At 54.1% G+C, this 13,928-nt stretch overlaps 6 protein-coding genes across 6 annotated transcripts; 2 read left to right on the forward strand and 4 right to left on the reverse strand.

The window, feature by feature from the left end:
* Positions 1-446: 446 nt before the first annotated feature.
* CTAM01_03840 (uncharacterized protein) lies at positions 447-704 on the forward strand (the record flags this gene model as incomplete). Its single annotated transcript, XM_060519871.1, has 1 exon — positions 447-704. One exon carries the CDS (start codon positions 447-449, stop codon positions 702-704), a length of 258 nt encoding a protein of 85 aa, XP_060385292.1.
* Positions 705-2,201: 1,497 nt separating this feature from the next.
* Positions 2,202-2,708, reverse strand: CTAM01_03841 (uncharacterized protein; the record flags this gene model as incomplete). Its single annotated transcript, XM_060519872.1, has 2 exons — positions 2,202-2,447; positions 2,529-2,708. The coding sequence occupies 2 exons, from the start codon at positions 2,706-2,708 to the stop codon at positions 2,202-2,204; spliced, it is 426 nt and encodes a 141-aa protein (XP_060385293.1).
* A 792-nt stretch (positions 2,709-3,500) lies between these two features.
* Positions 3,501-5,004, reverse strand: CTAM01_03842 (tRNA (Adenine-N(1)-)-methyltransferase; the record flags this gene model as incomplete). Its single annotated transcript, XM_060519873.1, has 3 exons — positions 3,501-4,520; positions 4,617-4,852; positions 4,917-5,004. 3 exons carry the CDS (start codon positions 5,002-5,004, stop codon positions 3,501-3,503), a joined length of 1,344 nt encoding a protein of 447 aa, XP_060385294.1.
* Positions 5,005-5,975: 971 nt separating this feature from the next.
* CTAM01_03843 (uncharacterized protein) lies at positions 5,976-6,968 on the forward strand (the record flags this gene model as incomplete). Its single annotated transcript, XM_060519874.1, has 1 exon — positions 5,976-6,968. One exon carries the CDS (start codon positions 5,976-5,978, stop codon positions 6,966-6,968), a length of 993 nt encoding a protein of 330 aa, XP_060385295.1.
* A 1,149-nt stretch (positions 6,969-8,117) lies between these two features.
* CTAM01_03844 (uncharacterized protein) lies at positions 8,118-9,212 on the reverse strand (the record flags this gene model as incomplete). Its single annotated transcript, XM_060519875.1, has 2 exons — positions 8,118-8,632; positions 8,723-9,212. 2 exons carry the CDS (start codon positions 9,210-9,212, stop codon positions 8,118-8,120), a joined length of 1,005 nt encoding a protein of 334 aa, XP_060385296.1.
* A 670-nt stretch (positions 9,213-9,882) lies between these two features.
* Positions 9,883-13,628, reverse strand: CTAM01_03845 (permease; the record flags this gene model as incomplete). Its single annotated transcript, XM_060519876.1, has 9 exons — positions 9,883-10,803; positions 11,451-11,751; positions 11,799-11,923; positions 11,979-12,459; positions 12,506-12,973; positions 13,025-13,118; positions 13,164-13,260; positions 13,312-13,401; positions 13,452-13,628. 9 exons carry the CDS (start codon positions 13,626-13,628, stop codon positions 9,883-9,885), a joined length of 2,754 nt encoding a protein of 917 aa, XP_060385297.1.
* Positions 13,629-13,928: the final 300 nt, after the last annotated feature.

Genomic DNA, 13,928 nt, shown 5'->3' on the forward strand with positions numbered 1-13,928 from the left:
TTGTCTCCAGCAATCAGGCAGATATACATATGTCACTGTATGTACGGGTACCTGTTCACCACTCGATAACGGGAAAGCAGGCTGTGAATGGGGTTGGGGTTTTGGGGCAGAAGCCATAGGAGGAGTCCGATGGGATGAATAGGTGGGAAACGTCTAAAATGGCAGGCAGTTAGAAAACCGGGAAAACGATACGGTAAGGGATGGGAACTCAAGACGGTTGCAAACGGCAAAGTAAATGTGTAAAATGGAGGGTGGTCCGTCCTGCTGGTCGGTTCTTCCGCCGATGTAGGATGTGTGTCGGTCTCACACTCCGTCCAGTCCAGGTACTTTTGGTCCTTCCACAAGCTGCACTGCTGCCCACCATGAGGAGAAAAAATCTTGAGCTCATGGAACTGTGGACGAATGGAGTTCCGTCTTCCTCTCGCAGACTGCAGTACCTTTACTTTATGGCCCGTGCTCTTTCCTACCCCTCGTTCCTCCTGCGTCGACCAGATGGGGCAGGCACGGCAGGCTCTCCCCCACCACGCCATGTCGATAAAGTCTGTCGTTCCTGCCAGGGTTCACTTTTATCTCAGACAGCACGTGGGTCACGCTTGCTCTTGCCGTTGTGCCTCAGCGCTGGAATTCGAAAGAAAGTTTCCAACATCTTCGATTTGCCGCCTCGTAAGCACGCCAACTCCAGTCCAGCATTGGGGTCGAGTTGAAAGTCTTGAACTAGTGGATGATCTTCTCAGGGTACATAGAATCTGGGACAACTGACTTGGAACACGCGAAAGAAGAGACCTTGACCGACCCCTGCAACTGTCAACTAACCCCTTGAGAACGAGCACTTGCTTGCATCTTTTCTCTCTTTCTGACGTTGCCAGAAATGCGGTGGGACCCCACAAACGTCGCACAGGCCTCAGAAAACATTAATTCGTGCACACCGCAAGTGACAATATCCTCCCATAGCCATTCGTATACTGTAGACACTTCCTATTCCCTCGACAACTCTAGATCTGTTGAATCCTTAGATGGGGAAAAGGAAGCGAAGATCAAACCCTGAGGGTTCAACCTGAAGTCGCAAGGGGTATTCCGCCCCCTACCCGCCCCCCTTTCTTTGGAAGGCGGACTTTACAATGACAACTCTCTCTCTGCGTCTGGCAGGGCGGGATTCATCAACCCAAAATTCTGAGCCGCACACGTTCTCAGACTTCTTGCCTTCGCGAGTCATCACCGTTAAGTCGCCGGCTCAGCGAAGGTGGTTGCTTTATCACTCGAGGCCCCCCAGTTCAAGGTATTACGTGCAGATCCTGTGACCCCCGTCAGAGCGCTTCCCGTACCTCAACTCTACGGGAGTGTTCTTCTGTAAGAGAAAGAGAAAGAAGGAGGGAAGAGGTTAAACAAAAATTTTCATGAGCCGAACTTCTACCACGAAACAGGACAAAACAATCTTAAATGAGAACCATGTGGCCGAAATCAACGGACGACTACAAGCTCAGATTGCTCGGGCACGTCTTAGCCACGTTCTAGACTCGGAGAGCGACCACCTTCCAGAGATTCCAGAAGAAAGTCAAAACGTCGAACCACGAGAAGCAGCAATTGTGAGATCAGTTTTCAGAACATTCGTAGGTTCCAGAACGCCATAGTCTCCTACGTCGCATACCAAACTCCATCTAGATCACTTGCATTATTTGCACACACTGTCATAGCAACCTCGAGCGCAGCCTCGTAAAAGAACTAGAGATGGCGGTCCTTGTTGTCTATGACGTTGGGTCCATCGCTGTCGTCCCCTTAACATTCGTCGCGCCGTACAAACTTCTCACCGGTTCGTGATGATGCGCTTCTCCCTCCCTCGCCTCTCGCACAACCAGCCCGGCAACCCCGTATGCGAAGCCGAACGGCCCGAGGCCACATGTGGGACATCACCCCTCGGTCCGCTGCGTCCAGACCCCGGGCCTCCCTCGCGAGCCCGGCACGCCGCATGTCCAACATCCCCAAGCCCTTGTGTGACTGTCACCCAATCCGCTTCAGGAAGTCGCGAGCAGCGAGTACCTCGCCCCTGTTCGCTCCCGCTACCGCTCCCCCCAGAGATCGCAAGTGGCGGCCGATAAAATGCGGTAAACAAAGGGCGGGAGAATTGGAACTGTGTGACGCAAGTCTCTAGACCAGAACCCACCTTACGACATAATATCGCTACTGAGAGTTGGGTGCGTGTGTGTTCAAGCACCGTTGACCAAGGGCTCTCCCTTGAGTTTTGCCGTGACGACGTCGACGATGGCCCGGAACGCCTCCATCTCCTCCTCCACCGAGAGGCTCATAGCCGCGCCGCCCAGGTTGATGGAGCAGCCTACGTAAACGGGCATGTTGGCCCTCTTGGCTAGCAGCTTGGCCATCCTCGTTGTGAACTCCAGCGTCGACTCCACAGAGTAAATGGCCGTTGAGATGGGCTGAGCCGGCTCAAGTCTCTTTGTTTGTGTGTCAGCGAAAACGAAGGTCGTATTGGTAGATTTGTCATTTGCTTTGGTGGCATGTGGGAGGGAACATACGTTTGGTAGTGCGTATACGAACGAGCCAAGTGCCGCTGGCCCCGACTGTTCGTCTTGCGTCACTGAGGTCAGAAAGAGGGTTGCCACCTTGGCCTTGGTGCTGAGGTGAATGTGGATGCGGGTGTCGAGGGAGTGGGGCAGCGGAATCGAGAGCTGCGTGACGGTGCCCGTAGAAGCCATTTTGCAAGCTTTTAAGTGAGGTTGGATTCAGCTGGGTGAGAAATGTTGCCTAAAGTTCATCGAGTGAGGTTGGAGATGTAAACGCTATGGAGTGTGGAGTAGAGGGATTGGTGCCGAAAAGCGCATGCGCACTGTGTTTGTACTGTGATCTCCAACACCATCATGTAAAACCCTGGATATTCGGGATGTTTACTTTGCAACGCCATATTGTGTTCCTAGATGCGTTGGGAACCTCGTTTAAAATGCCTCATTATATTCGTCGTTCATGGAGGAGTAGATAAAATATGGGATCTCTAGTTATCGTGTATTGGATCAGGCCCACGATACACTGAGAGGTCGCAAGCACTCTGATCGCGGTATAATCAACTTGGCATCTCCAAGCTGTCACATACGACCATACCCATTGGAAAACTCGGGATCCCGTCCGCTCTCCCATAGATAAGCCAGTGAGGGCCGGATTAGTAGTTGGGTCGGTGACGACCAGCGAATACCTGGTGTTGTATGTTTTCGTTTTGCTTTGGATGACCTTCTACTATTGAAGACGGAGGTGGGAACCTAAGGGATCAGCTTATTTCCGCTAGACGTCCGGATCTCAGTGGGGTGGCCTCTCTTTTTCTCAGGTATACATGTTTGTTGTCCCTATGTGACTCTTCTCTATGGGGTTTAGGATGGCGCCTAAACGTACACAGCTATAATACAAGTATCCTACAGGAGGAACGGGAAAAGGCGATCTGAACACCTGGGAAGCTCGCCCTCTCCCCCTCCATTGCTTCACCGTTGATGACTCTTCCCTTATGAGCTTATTGTCGTTTCCTTTTCAAGCAATACCTCAGTCTCGGGGACAGATGTAGTCTCAGAAATAGCTACACCCTCGTCCACGCTCTCCTCTAGCTTGGCAGCTGTCGGAGGCAGCTTTGTAAACACCGCAACAAAGCCGCCCCCGACCACTCGCGATCCGACCTTGGGCCGACAAACGATCCCCCTCGCCGCCGCACCCGTCTCGCCCCTCTCAATCGCCTTGCGAATATTCACAACCTTGACGTCCCAGTTCCGACCGCCCGTGCCGTCCTGGAACATGTCATCGCCCGACGTCGACGTCTGCAGCTCTACGACGCGGTCCTGCACCAGGGGTTGCTCCGTGTCCTTGGCCCAGACGACAAAGTCGAGGATCTGCGTGATGGACGGGAAGAAGATGACGACCTTCCCGTCGGGCTGGAGGGCCTTGACGGCCAACTCGGCGTAGTCCTGCGAGGCCGGGAGGTCGAGGATCACGTGCGAGAGGAACGCCTCGCCTCCGTTCTGAGCGAGGCGCGAGGCGAGGTACGATCGGATCGTGCAGACGTGGAAGTCGACGTCGGAGAGGTACAGGCCCCTCTTGAAGTGCCGAACGAGGCCGTGCGCCATCCGGCTCGATGTTGGGTTGACGTCCAAGGTGTGGAGGATCGCCCTGCGACTCGACAGGTGCTCCTTGTACAGCGCCGCGAGTTCTGGGTCTTCGATATCGAGGGCGTGCGGTACTGCCTTGTGTACCTCCTTCTCCCCCTCCTCCTCCGCTGCCTCATCTGACGCGACCTCCTTCCGGAGCGTGTTTCTCGCGTACGGTGCTGTGCAAAGTGCGTCACGGAGGCGTGGCGGCAAGGGCGGGTTGGCACCGTGTATCGCGCGCGCGAGATGCAGCGTCAGCGCGCCCATGCCCGTGCCGGCCTCAAAGATCTCGACGGGCGGGCCGGCGTCAAAGTCCGGGTCTTCACCAGGCACGGGAAGATTCAGGTCGAGGAAGGACACAATGAGGTTGGCGTCCTGGGGGTAGATCTAACCCAAGGGTTGCCGCATGGCGCGTTTCAGTCTTTGTCGGCCAATTTGCTTGTTCCTCAATATCTCAGGTCCTGGGAAGAAGTCGTTTCATACCGGAGTCGCCACGCGCGGGGAGTTGGCGACGTATTGCCCGAGCGACGCCTCGAGGAGTCGCACATTGCGGCCGCCGCTGTCCTTGATCGAGTCGAGATAGGACTTGCCAATGATGTCGGAGGCGTTGACTTTGCTACCGTAGGAAAGCTTGATCGCCGCGTTCGTTCGGAGAGGAGGCGAGAGGTGGAATTTGGGCTCTTTGGTCCCTCGTTGGCGTAGGATTACTACATCGTGCTCTACGCAGAGGGTTAGTTGATGTACCTAGGATGGAGTGAAGATGGGGTTTGGAAGGAGGCGCACCTCTGATAGCGTGGCTGGAGCTGTAGGCGCGGCACAACGACGGTTTGGTTCGCCTGAAAAGACTCAATGGCATGCGTCTCGATAGCATGGTGATGAAGATGCTTTCCGCGATCTTCTTATTGTCGGAACGAGCTTGCAGGGGTTTTGGGAAACTCCTGTATCAAATTTGCATTGATGAATATGATTTTCTTGTCGCATAGAGTGGGGCAGATATCTATGTAGCCGTATCTTAATTCGACCTCACTCAACCTCCAGATAGCACCCAAATTATCCATCGCCTTGGTCTTACTTCACCGTGGCCACTGGTTCTGGAAATGCATGCCATTTTGGAACTCCAAATCACTGCCTTTCCCATATATAGAGAGAATAGAAGATCTAACCGTCACGACATTCACGTTCGTTATCAACGTCTGACCCAAGGTCCGGATCCCCGTGGTAGAGTTCCTTCACGTTCCATCTCAGCGTTTGCAGCGTCTTATGTCCCAATTCCTCCCTCTCCCGCTTTTTCTACCAGAATCTCGGTCTGGACGATACTAAATCTACACATTCTAGCTCTGCATCTTCACAGAAGCCGGGCAGGCGTTGACAACGGTCCAAATATCTCAGCCTCGGGAGTGCAACATCCCCTTCTTTGGCCCCACTGGCTATGTGAAGATGAGCGCTGTCATACCCAGCACAGAGAGTCAGATGTATGGTATTGTCTATCGCCAGTACCCAGAATTGAAGTTGAAGACATGAACCAAATCATGGGCCAAACACTAAAATCGAGGTGTTCGCAATGCAATCGGAGATGCCAGGGACGGTAGCTCGTTCACCTTTTAGATGTACATACTCCCTTTTCTCATGTGACAATTCGACCCCTTCGGCCAAATCCAAGATGCCTGATGGAGATAAAGTCCTCCTATCTTTTAAATAGTCAGGTTTTATCCCTGTAGCACTCCGATTCTCTTACTTCTCATCTAACCACTTTTTTCATCTTCACTCAATCATTCCATTCTCTTTTCTTGTCTCAACCGGTCAACACATCTACGACGCCATCTACCACTCTAATCCATTACAATGGCCACACAACACAACGCCTGCGTCGACTTCAGAATGGGCAGCCTCCAAAATGCCCTGGCATACACCCCGCAGCCGTCGGGAGACTTTCCGTCTCCCAGGGCTGCGGAAGCGACAGACTGGCTGGCCCACATTCTCTCAGAGAATGAGTCGGGACAGTTCATGAGCCCGGCAACGCGAACCCGCGCTGAGAGGCTTCATCATCTCTGTGCCGAGTCCGTCTACTGGCCTCTTTCAGATCTGATGAACCCTGCCCTGGACGCAGTCAAATACGGCCGCCATGAGATTGAGTCCCTCATCCGCATTGACGGACGCCATAAAGCAGCGGGTTTGAAGTGGAAATGCATGGCCAAGGACTACATCGTCACGCGTTACGCCCCATACTCGAAGGAGATCGAGAACAAGCGCCGGATGATGGAGAGTCAGACATGGAGACAACTCTTCAACGGCCGCAAATCGGTCGGTCCCATCATCAAGTGTCCCTACGAGACCTCGGCCGTCTTCGCCGTCATGGACTGGGTCGACATTGACCGTATTCTCGACTTTGAGACGCGCGAGAACTCACGATGGACCGAGTATCCGGGCATCTCAGCTTTCGTCGACTTCTCGACGAAGATACCGGGTAGACAGCCCCCATCGAAGTTGACCAGCTACGTGGAAAACGTAGCCAAGGCGCACGGCGACTTGAATTGGAGAAAGGTGCGGAAGTTTATTAAGATGTACATCGCGGAGCAATACCCGGCGTCTCCCAACTTGTACACGGAGACCGATTGGTTCGAAAACAGGTTGCCGTTTTTCGATGTTCCCGACACGCGATACGGGATCCAGAAGAAGGCTTCGAGTTCACCGAGCGGCATGTTCGAGACCTCGGAAGAGGTTCAATGGCAGAGACACTTCGACGAGGACTCCCGAGCTCTGTCGGAATGGACTCCGAAGTGCTGCTCTGACTATAAGGTTCTGGCGATTCGGGCGATGGCTGCCTTTGAGGCTTGAGTCAATTGGCTATAGACGTCGACTTTAGGTCTGGTCTCCGTTATGTGGTTCGTTCGGTGTCAAACTTGGAAGACGATTGCAGACTACGAGTTGTGTTTGTGTTGTTCGGGTCATCTTCAAAGTTTACACTTGGACAATCCGTCACTAAAAGGGCTTAGAGTTATCTAGTTTTGCCTTGTCGTTACTGTTGATAGAATTACTTTCGTGAACACTGATCGTACTCTCGACCGCCATTTTCGAAGTTCAACGAGCAGTCAGCCTTACTTTCGACGTGTTGTGCTAACAAGTCGCAACCACATATCCGGTCTCCGATTTGACGGCCTGGTAGCTTGTCGTCAGCCTTCCCTTACACATTTATGTTTTCGGCAAGATGAGAAAAGCCTTGGAATGGAAGTTTGCGAAGCGGAGTGTAATGATTTCACCCCTTTTGTAGAAAACAAATGTGCGACGTGCGTCAACAGCCCATACCCCTGCGATCCAATTACACATGTGTGGAAGTGGCCAGTCTTCGATCGATTTCACTTCGTCCATGATAGTTTCTGGTGATTGGTGGTGTGATATGAAGAAGGGCGTGACCGCGGAGACTAGTTATCTGGACGATGACGAGGACCTTTCGTCTGGTGTCTTACACTTGAGATGATTCGAGATCGTACGAAGGCCGGCTATGGATAGCAATGCCATCATTGCACAGTCTCCTCCACCAAAATATAGATGAATAATGGTGCGACGATGGAAATCCTTATGATGGAAGCACTTACGATGGGAACACTTACCATGAAATCACTCACGGGGCCGTAAATCATATCGCGTAACAAGGAGCTGGGGGGTAGGGGTAGTGGAAGGTAGGCATCGCCTATAGTCTCCCCTATAGTGGTAGACGCACATGATCAAGTTTGCACAGTTTCAGCTGCGATTCATGGGGATATTCTCATTCGGTTACTACCCTTAGACAAGATACCACTGCGTTCATCCACCATGGCCGCGACCAGATTCTGAACAAAGTCGATCCTTCCATCCTCCGTCCTTCTGCGGGCCATCTGTCATACCCATCCATTTCAACGTAGAATCCAGAGCGAACCAAAACCACCACATCAATTCCATCCAGTGTTGATTGCTAGCCTGCTCTCTTTCTCCAACATCGTGATCGACTTAGTAGTAGCCCATGCCAGGTCCCGGCTGCGCTCCATGATGATGGTGATGGTGCTGAGGCGCAGGGTAGAAGGTGCCCGCGGTACCTCCATGGACGACCGCCTGGCCCATTCCTCCTCCTCCTCCCATCATACAGACTCCCTGCGAAGCCATCGGGACGAAGGTTCCAGGACCGTGGTTGCCAGTACAGCAACCACCACCACCCTGGGCAGCGAGAGGAGGACCTCCAGGCGCCGCCATGCAGGCGGTCGGCATGTGCGCCTGCTCTCGGATGAGGTAGGTACCAGCGGCGGCAGGAGGAACCGACATCGGGCGGGCAGCGATCGGGGTGGCGGCAGCGGCGGCAGCCGTAGCGATGGCAGCCGGAGCGACGTCCTGGGCGCGGGCGCGCTCGTGCTCGTACTTCTTGAAGTAGAAGGCGTACTGCTTATCCATCAAACCGCGGTCGAAGAAGCGGATCTGGCCGTACGTGTAGTCAAAAGGGTACTTGCGCTCCTCGTGACTGTGAGCCTTGTCTGCGAAGAAGTTCGAATGTCAGCAACGGTTTTTCCTCCCTCCTTCAACGACTAGACCTCCCTTCCAAAAACAATAATAGGTAGACCTACCCATAAGCTTCCACAAGCCCTCAAGCTTGAGCCAGTCGCTCGCCTCGAGACTGATGCGGACTTTGCCCTGGCCCGCAAAGTGGCGGTAGACGTGCTCCTTGGCCTCCTGCGCCTTGTCGTAGAGCAGGGCGACAGTCGCGTCGGGCCACTTGGCCACAATGTCAGCGAGGACGCGGTCCTCGAGGATATCGTACTCGCCGGGTCCCAGGCCCCATCTGGACAGCACCTCGTCCCGCTGTCCCTCTCTCATCCACTTCTGGAGGTTTCTGTCGAGGTCTCCCACAGAGACCCAAGGCTCGGGGGCGGGGGCGGGGACGGGGGAGCGGAGACGTCCCATGGCGAAATCATCGCGAGCGGACCACGGGGCGGGAATGCGATGCATTCGATCCTGCTGGACACGTCCATGTCCACGGCCACCGCGATCGCGCTGGTCTCGGCCGTTGGCTTGAGCCTTTTTGCCGGTGGGCTGCTCTGATTTGACTCTACCCATCGTTGCAGAGTGTGGATGGGCAGGTAAGTATGGCGGTATTGAGTGGTGGAAGTCAAAGGTGAGTTGACCTGGAAAGAGCTAGATCAAATAGCCCATCTGGTGGTGAAAGAGGGCTGAATATGTGTTCCATTACGGGGAAGTAGGGTGAAAACAATAGGGTTGTCGAGCCGACTATGGATGAAGGGTGAAAATAGCAGCTCTCGCTTTCCGGGTCGCTCACCAATGTCGAGGCTAAAAGGACTCAGATAGACGATAGATCGACAGCCTGTCTATGGTCAACAAGGCTGCAATAGTAACCTGCTGTGTAGCACTAGATAGGGCCGGGGAACAGGCATGGGCGCGGAGGGTGGCAGACAGAGCCTCAACCAACCTCGAGAGGATGATACTGATCCGGGGCGAATTGAACATTTGTTCACAAAGGCGACGGTGCCCACCAAATGTCTGCCGTCAATCAGCTTTGTCAGTACAAACTTATTTTCGCGGAATGATCTGGGGATGGGACACAAAGCAAACCAAACCAAACGAACCGAACCAAAGAAATGGCCAAGTCGGCTTCCAGGCTAGGCTCAAGTTGTGTTCGATGGCTTCATTCCCTATCACGGTCCATAGGTATCTTTCCGAAATGAACCCAAACGTAATCCCGCTTCTATTCATGGTATCATTGACACGTTTAACCGATCATCTCTTCGTCGTCGTCACCGCCGCCACCCATCTTCCGCCTCAATCTCACGGCATCCTCATCTCTCTTCCTCCGCTCGAGGCCCTCCTTGATCCAGGCATCGTATGCCGCATCGCCACCCTCAACCTTCTGCGCGACAACACCTTTCAGGACCTCGCCAGCGAAGCCAACAAAGTTGTGTCGACGCAGAGCGTTCTCGAATCTCCAGTTGCGGCGCTTCTCGTTTTCTCGCTCCAAGGTCTCGGAATCACCAATCTCCTTGGCGGCGATCCTCGGGTCACGTACCATGGCCAGCACATTGAACCGAATCTCGGAGCTGGCGTACGTAAGCATGCGGTCCTGGAGGACCTGCGTCACCTTGGTTGGAAACTCTTCGGTCGTGCAGGCGCCGTGCGAGATAGGCGCAGGCTGCAGTCCATCCAGCTCGTACAGCTTGCCATTGATGGGCGTGTAGGCGATAAAGTGGAAGGCATCCTCGGCCTCGCCCGTCTTTTGCGTCTCGTCGACGAAGGGACTGCTCTTGGCGAAGCTGTTGTGTACATCGCGGATCAGCTCAGAGTTGCTGAGTGCCTCCCCGCGGAACTCGGGAGGCAGAACCATGGTGAATTCACGGAATTCGCCAAGCTTCTCGCCAATCTCCACCTCGTTGGTCTTGTTAAGAACGACGCTCAGCAGCGCTTGCGTGCCGCAGGCATTCTGGATCGTCTGCTGGGCGAAGAAGAGGCTCTCGGCGGCATCGCGGTCGTAGGAGTCTGCTGGCCGCGCGGGCAGGCCTTCGGAAGGGTAGCGGAAGAGGAAGATAATGCCGTAGATTGGCTGCAGCGGCGCTAGCTCATCAGGAGAGAGCGTGAGCAGCTCTTCAAACTGAACGCCCTTGACACCGAGGTTCTCGAGCAGGTAGGTGAAAACGCCCTGGACGGTTAGTCTGGTGCTATTTCAATTCGTTAAAGTGACGTACTGCATCGGACTCGACTGCAACGGTTAGCAAGCACAATAGGCTGTAGCTTCTTTCGGGAGCCGCATACTGGTATTCCATCCACCACTCATCTTGGAGGCGGAGGAGGGGTAATTACTGGTGGACTTGGTGGAGGTTGGTCGCTGAGCTTTTTGAGTGTTCTGCAAGACGTCGTAATTGCTAAGTGGTTCGCGTCGCAGTCAAATCGGATTTCGCAATCGGACTGGAATTGGTAAGCTGGAGATTGAAGCTTTCATGTTTGCGGACGGAGCCCTGACCGTTGACGCAAGGTCGGAGCTGTGGTGGGGCGCGGTGGAACGGGACCAGGGTCAAAGATTCGCCGGGGCACCCAACTCTCCAAGCTCAATGCCCCTCAAGGCTTACTTTACTCGCAGACCACCGATGTCACCATTACGGCAGAGGAATTAATTCAAAGCTGGTGTCTCATTGTTGCTATCTACAATCATTGACAGCTGATTCAAGTGATATAGCCAGTAGACCTGGCACTATATTCTCGCAAGAAAATCGCCTCCTCGGTAACAGAAAATGAATAATCTAACCCTAGACCAAGTACTTTTCTTTAGTGTACGGAACGCGGCGTGACCGCCCGCTGTGGGATCGTCACCATGTGAACACCGTCCTCCTTTTGGTCCGATGAACCCATGCGCGAACCCGGAGCGTAGGAGCTATCGTGGTCGTCCTGCATGTTAAACTGGCGCTTGCTGTCGTTGTCGCCGTTGCTGAAGCAGCTGTTGCGGACAGCACGCACAAACCAAGGCTTCTTGCCAGAGCCTCTCCAGGACCAGTATTCCTTCGCATCGTACTCGCGGGGCTCGATTCTACCCCCAGACAGCCAGACAGTTAAGGCGATCAGGCCGTTAAGAACAGTGTACACGAAAACGCCCCTAGGATGGTCAGCCATGGTTAGAGAGATGTCATGAGAACAACTTACGCGATAAGGCCGTAAGCGACGCTGTACGAGAAGGGAATGAAAGTCATTACGACAAAGGATGGAAGAACATCGCCAATATAGCGCCAGTTGATCTGGGTAATTTGACGAATCATCATGCAGCCGACCTGCGACAGTTAGACCGGAACACCTCTCGAGACCTTTGGGGCCTTTGGAACTTACCAGAACGAGCGTGCAACCAGTTGCCCAAGGCGGGATAGACGCAAAGATGGGAGCAAAGAAGATGGAGACGAGGAAGCAAAGGCCGGTGGTCATGGATGTCAGTCCGGTGCGGCCACCTTCTGCAATACCCGCACCGCTCTCGATGAAGGCCGTGACTGGAGAACAACCGAACAGTGAGCCGATGGAGATGCATGCCGCGTCGCAGCAATAGGCAATGGTAGAACGAGGGAAATCGCCGTCCTTGGGGTCGACAACGCCACAGAAACGGACCATGGAGTACAGCGTGGCTGTGGCGTCAATGATGTCGACGTAGAGGAAGGTGAAGAGAGCCAGGGCGAATTGCGATCCATTCTTTGTGACATCCCAGTCCAGGGCGTTGAGGGTGTGCTGGATTGGATGGAACGTGACGACGTTTTTGAAGAAGTTGAAGCGATTCTCGCCTTCCTCGTTGTAAGGGAAGTAGGTGATGGATGTGTTGCGTCTGAAACAGTCAGCGATATTCGCGTCATGGAGTGCGGATGACTTACGGCCAGGATAAGATGGACACCAGGGCAATACCCATGATGAGAGCATACTTGACCCGGAATGACATCAGATAGGCCGTGACAAGGCCGCCAGCGAAGATTGCCGTCCACATCTTGGGGCTCGACATGATACCTCCAGCACACATCTGGGTGTCCGGGTCGATCATCTCAACAGGGCATCCGGCGATGGCGAGCGGGGTAGACTTCCAGCCTCCAGTAATTGCACCGATTCCGGCCGAATAAGAAAGTCCAATCTCCGTCAAGAAGAAGCCGATACCGACGCCGGTTGCCGTCTTGATAGTGGCGGGGATGAGCTTAACAAGCCACTGGCGCATTCCGGTAAGAGCAAGGACGATGAAGATGAGCCCCTCCACGAAGACTGCTGTCAAGGCGACACGGTAGGGAATGTTGCCTGAGCCGTTGGGGCCGACGACCTGGAAAGCGAAGTATGCGTTGAGGCCCATGCCTGGACTGTTCTGTCTGTCAGTGAATGCCAGATTTGGATACGAGACAAACACTTACGCAAGGGCCACTGGCAGATTGGTGAAGAAACCAAAGATGAAGCTAGCGAGGCCGGCGATGGCAGCAGTCGCAGTGATCAGGTCAAGACGAACATCTAGCAAGGTTAGCCGGGCTCATTGCGTGATCTCGGCCGACTTACTCTCTTTGCAAGCCTTGTAGCTGTCGATGTTGTCGCAGTCGGCTCTGTTTACCAAGTCGCACTCACAAGTTCCGCCTGTCTGCGAGAGAATGATTGCCTAGGCTGATCAGCACATAACCCTCACAGTCAGTCAAGGATATACACTCACATTGACAGCGATGATGTACGCCATGGTCGCAAAGGTGGTCACTCCCGCGCGAATCTCCCTAAAGAATGATGTATCGGGAATCTCCTTAGGCTGTCCGGGGTTAGAGAATTTGGCAACAGAGGCAGGGGGAGAAAACATACATGGCCGCTTCCCTCGAGTCTGAAGATTCGTCCAAAGGTGGACGTGGAGATTCGCTTGTCGCAGCGATCGACAGCTTTCCACATAGCATGGAATCTGTGGCCGATGGCGGATCGACGAACGGGCGACTCGACGGGCTCCAAACGCTCCATGTTGGAGTGAGTCGACATGTTGCTCATAGCGAGCGATGGAGGAAGGAGAGTCGGTGGACGAGCGTCCAGGCGACTCGGAGAGGTAGGTGGTAGTGAGTGGTAGGGAGGCCCGAGTGGTGAGGAGGTTGTGGTACAGGACTCAGTACAAAGGAAGAAGGTTGAGATGTCTCAGAGTCCTGTACGAGGCGAGGCGGGAGGTGGTTGGCACACAATCGGCGAGGAGGCAGGAGGGAAAAGAATGAGGAAAGCCGCAGGAGAACCTGGAAGCGAGGTCCGGCGGGTGTTGGAACTGAGATGGGAAGGATTGAGTGGAAGAAAGGAATGTAA

This window comes from Colletotrichum tamarilloi (genome assembly GCF_030869305.1).
Source record: "Colletotrichum tamarilloi strain Tom-12 chromosome Unknown Scaffold_9.1, whole genome shotgun sequence".
In the NCBI taxonomy this organism is placed as follows: Eukaryota; Fungi; Ascomycota; class Sordariomycetes; order Glomerellales; family Glomerellaceae; genus Colletotrichum; species Colletotrichum tamarilloi.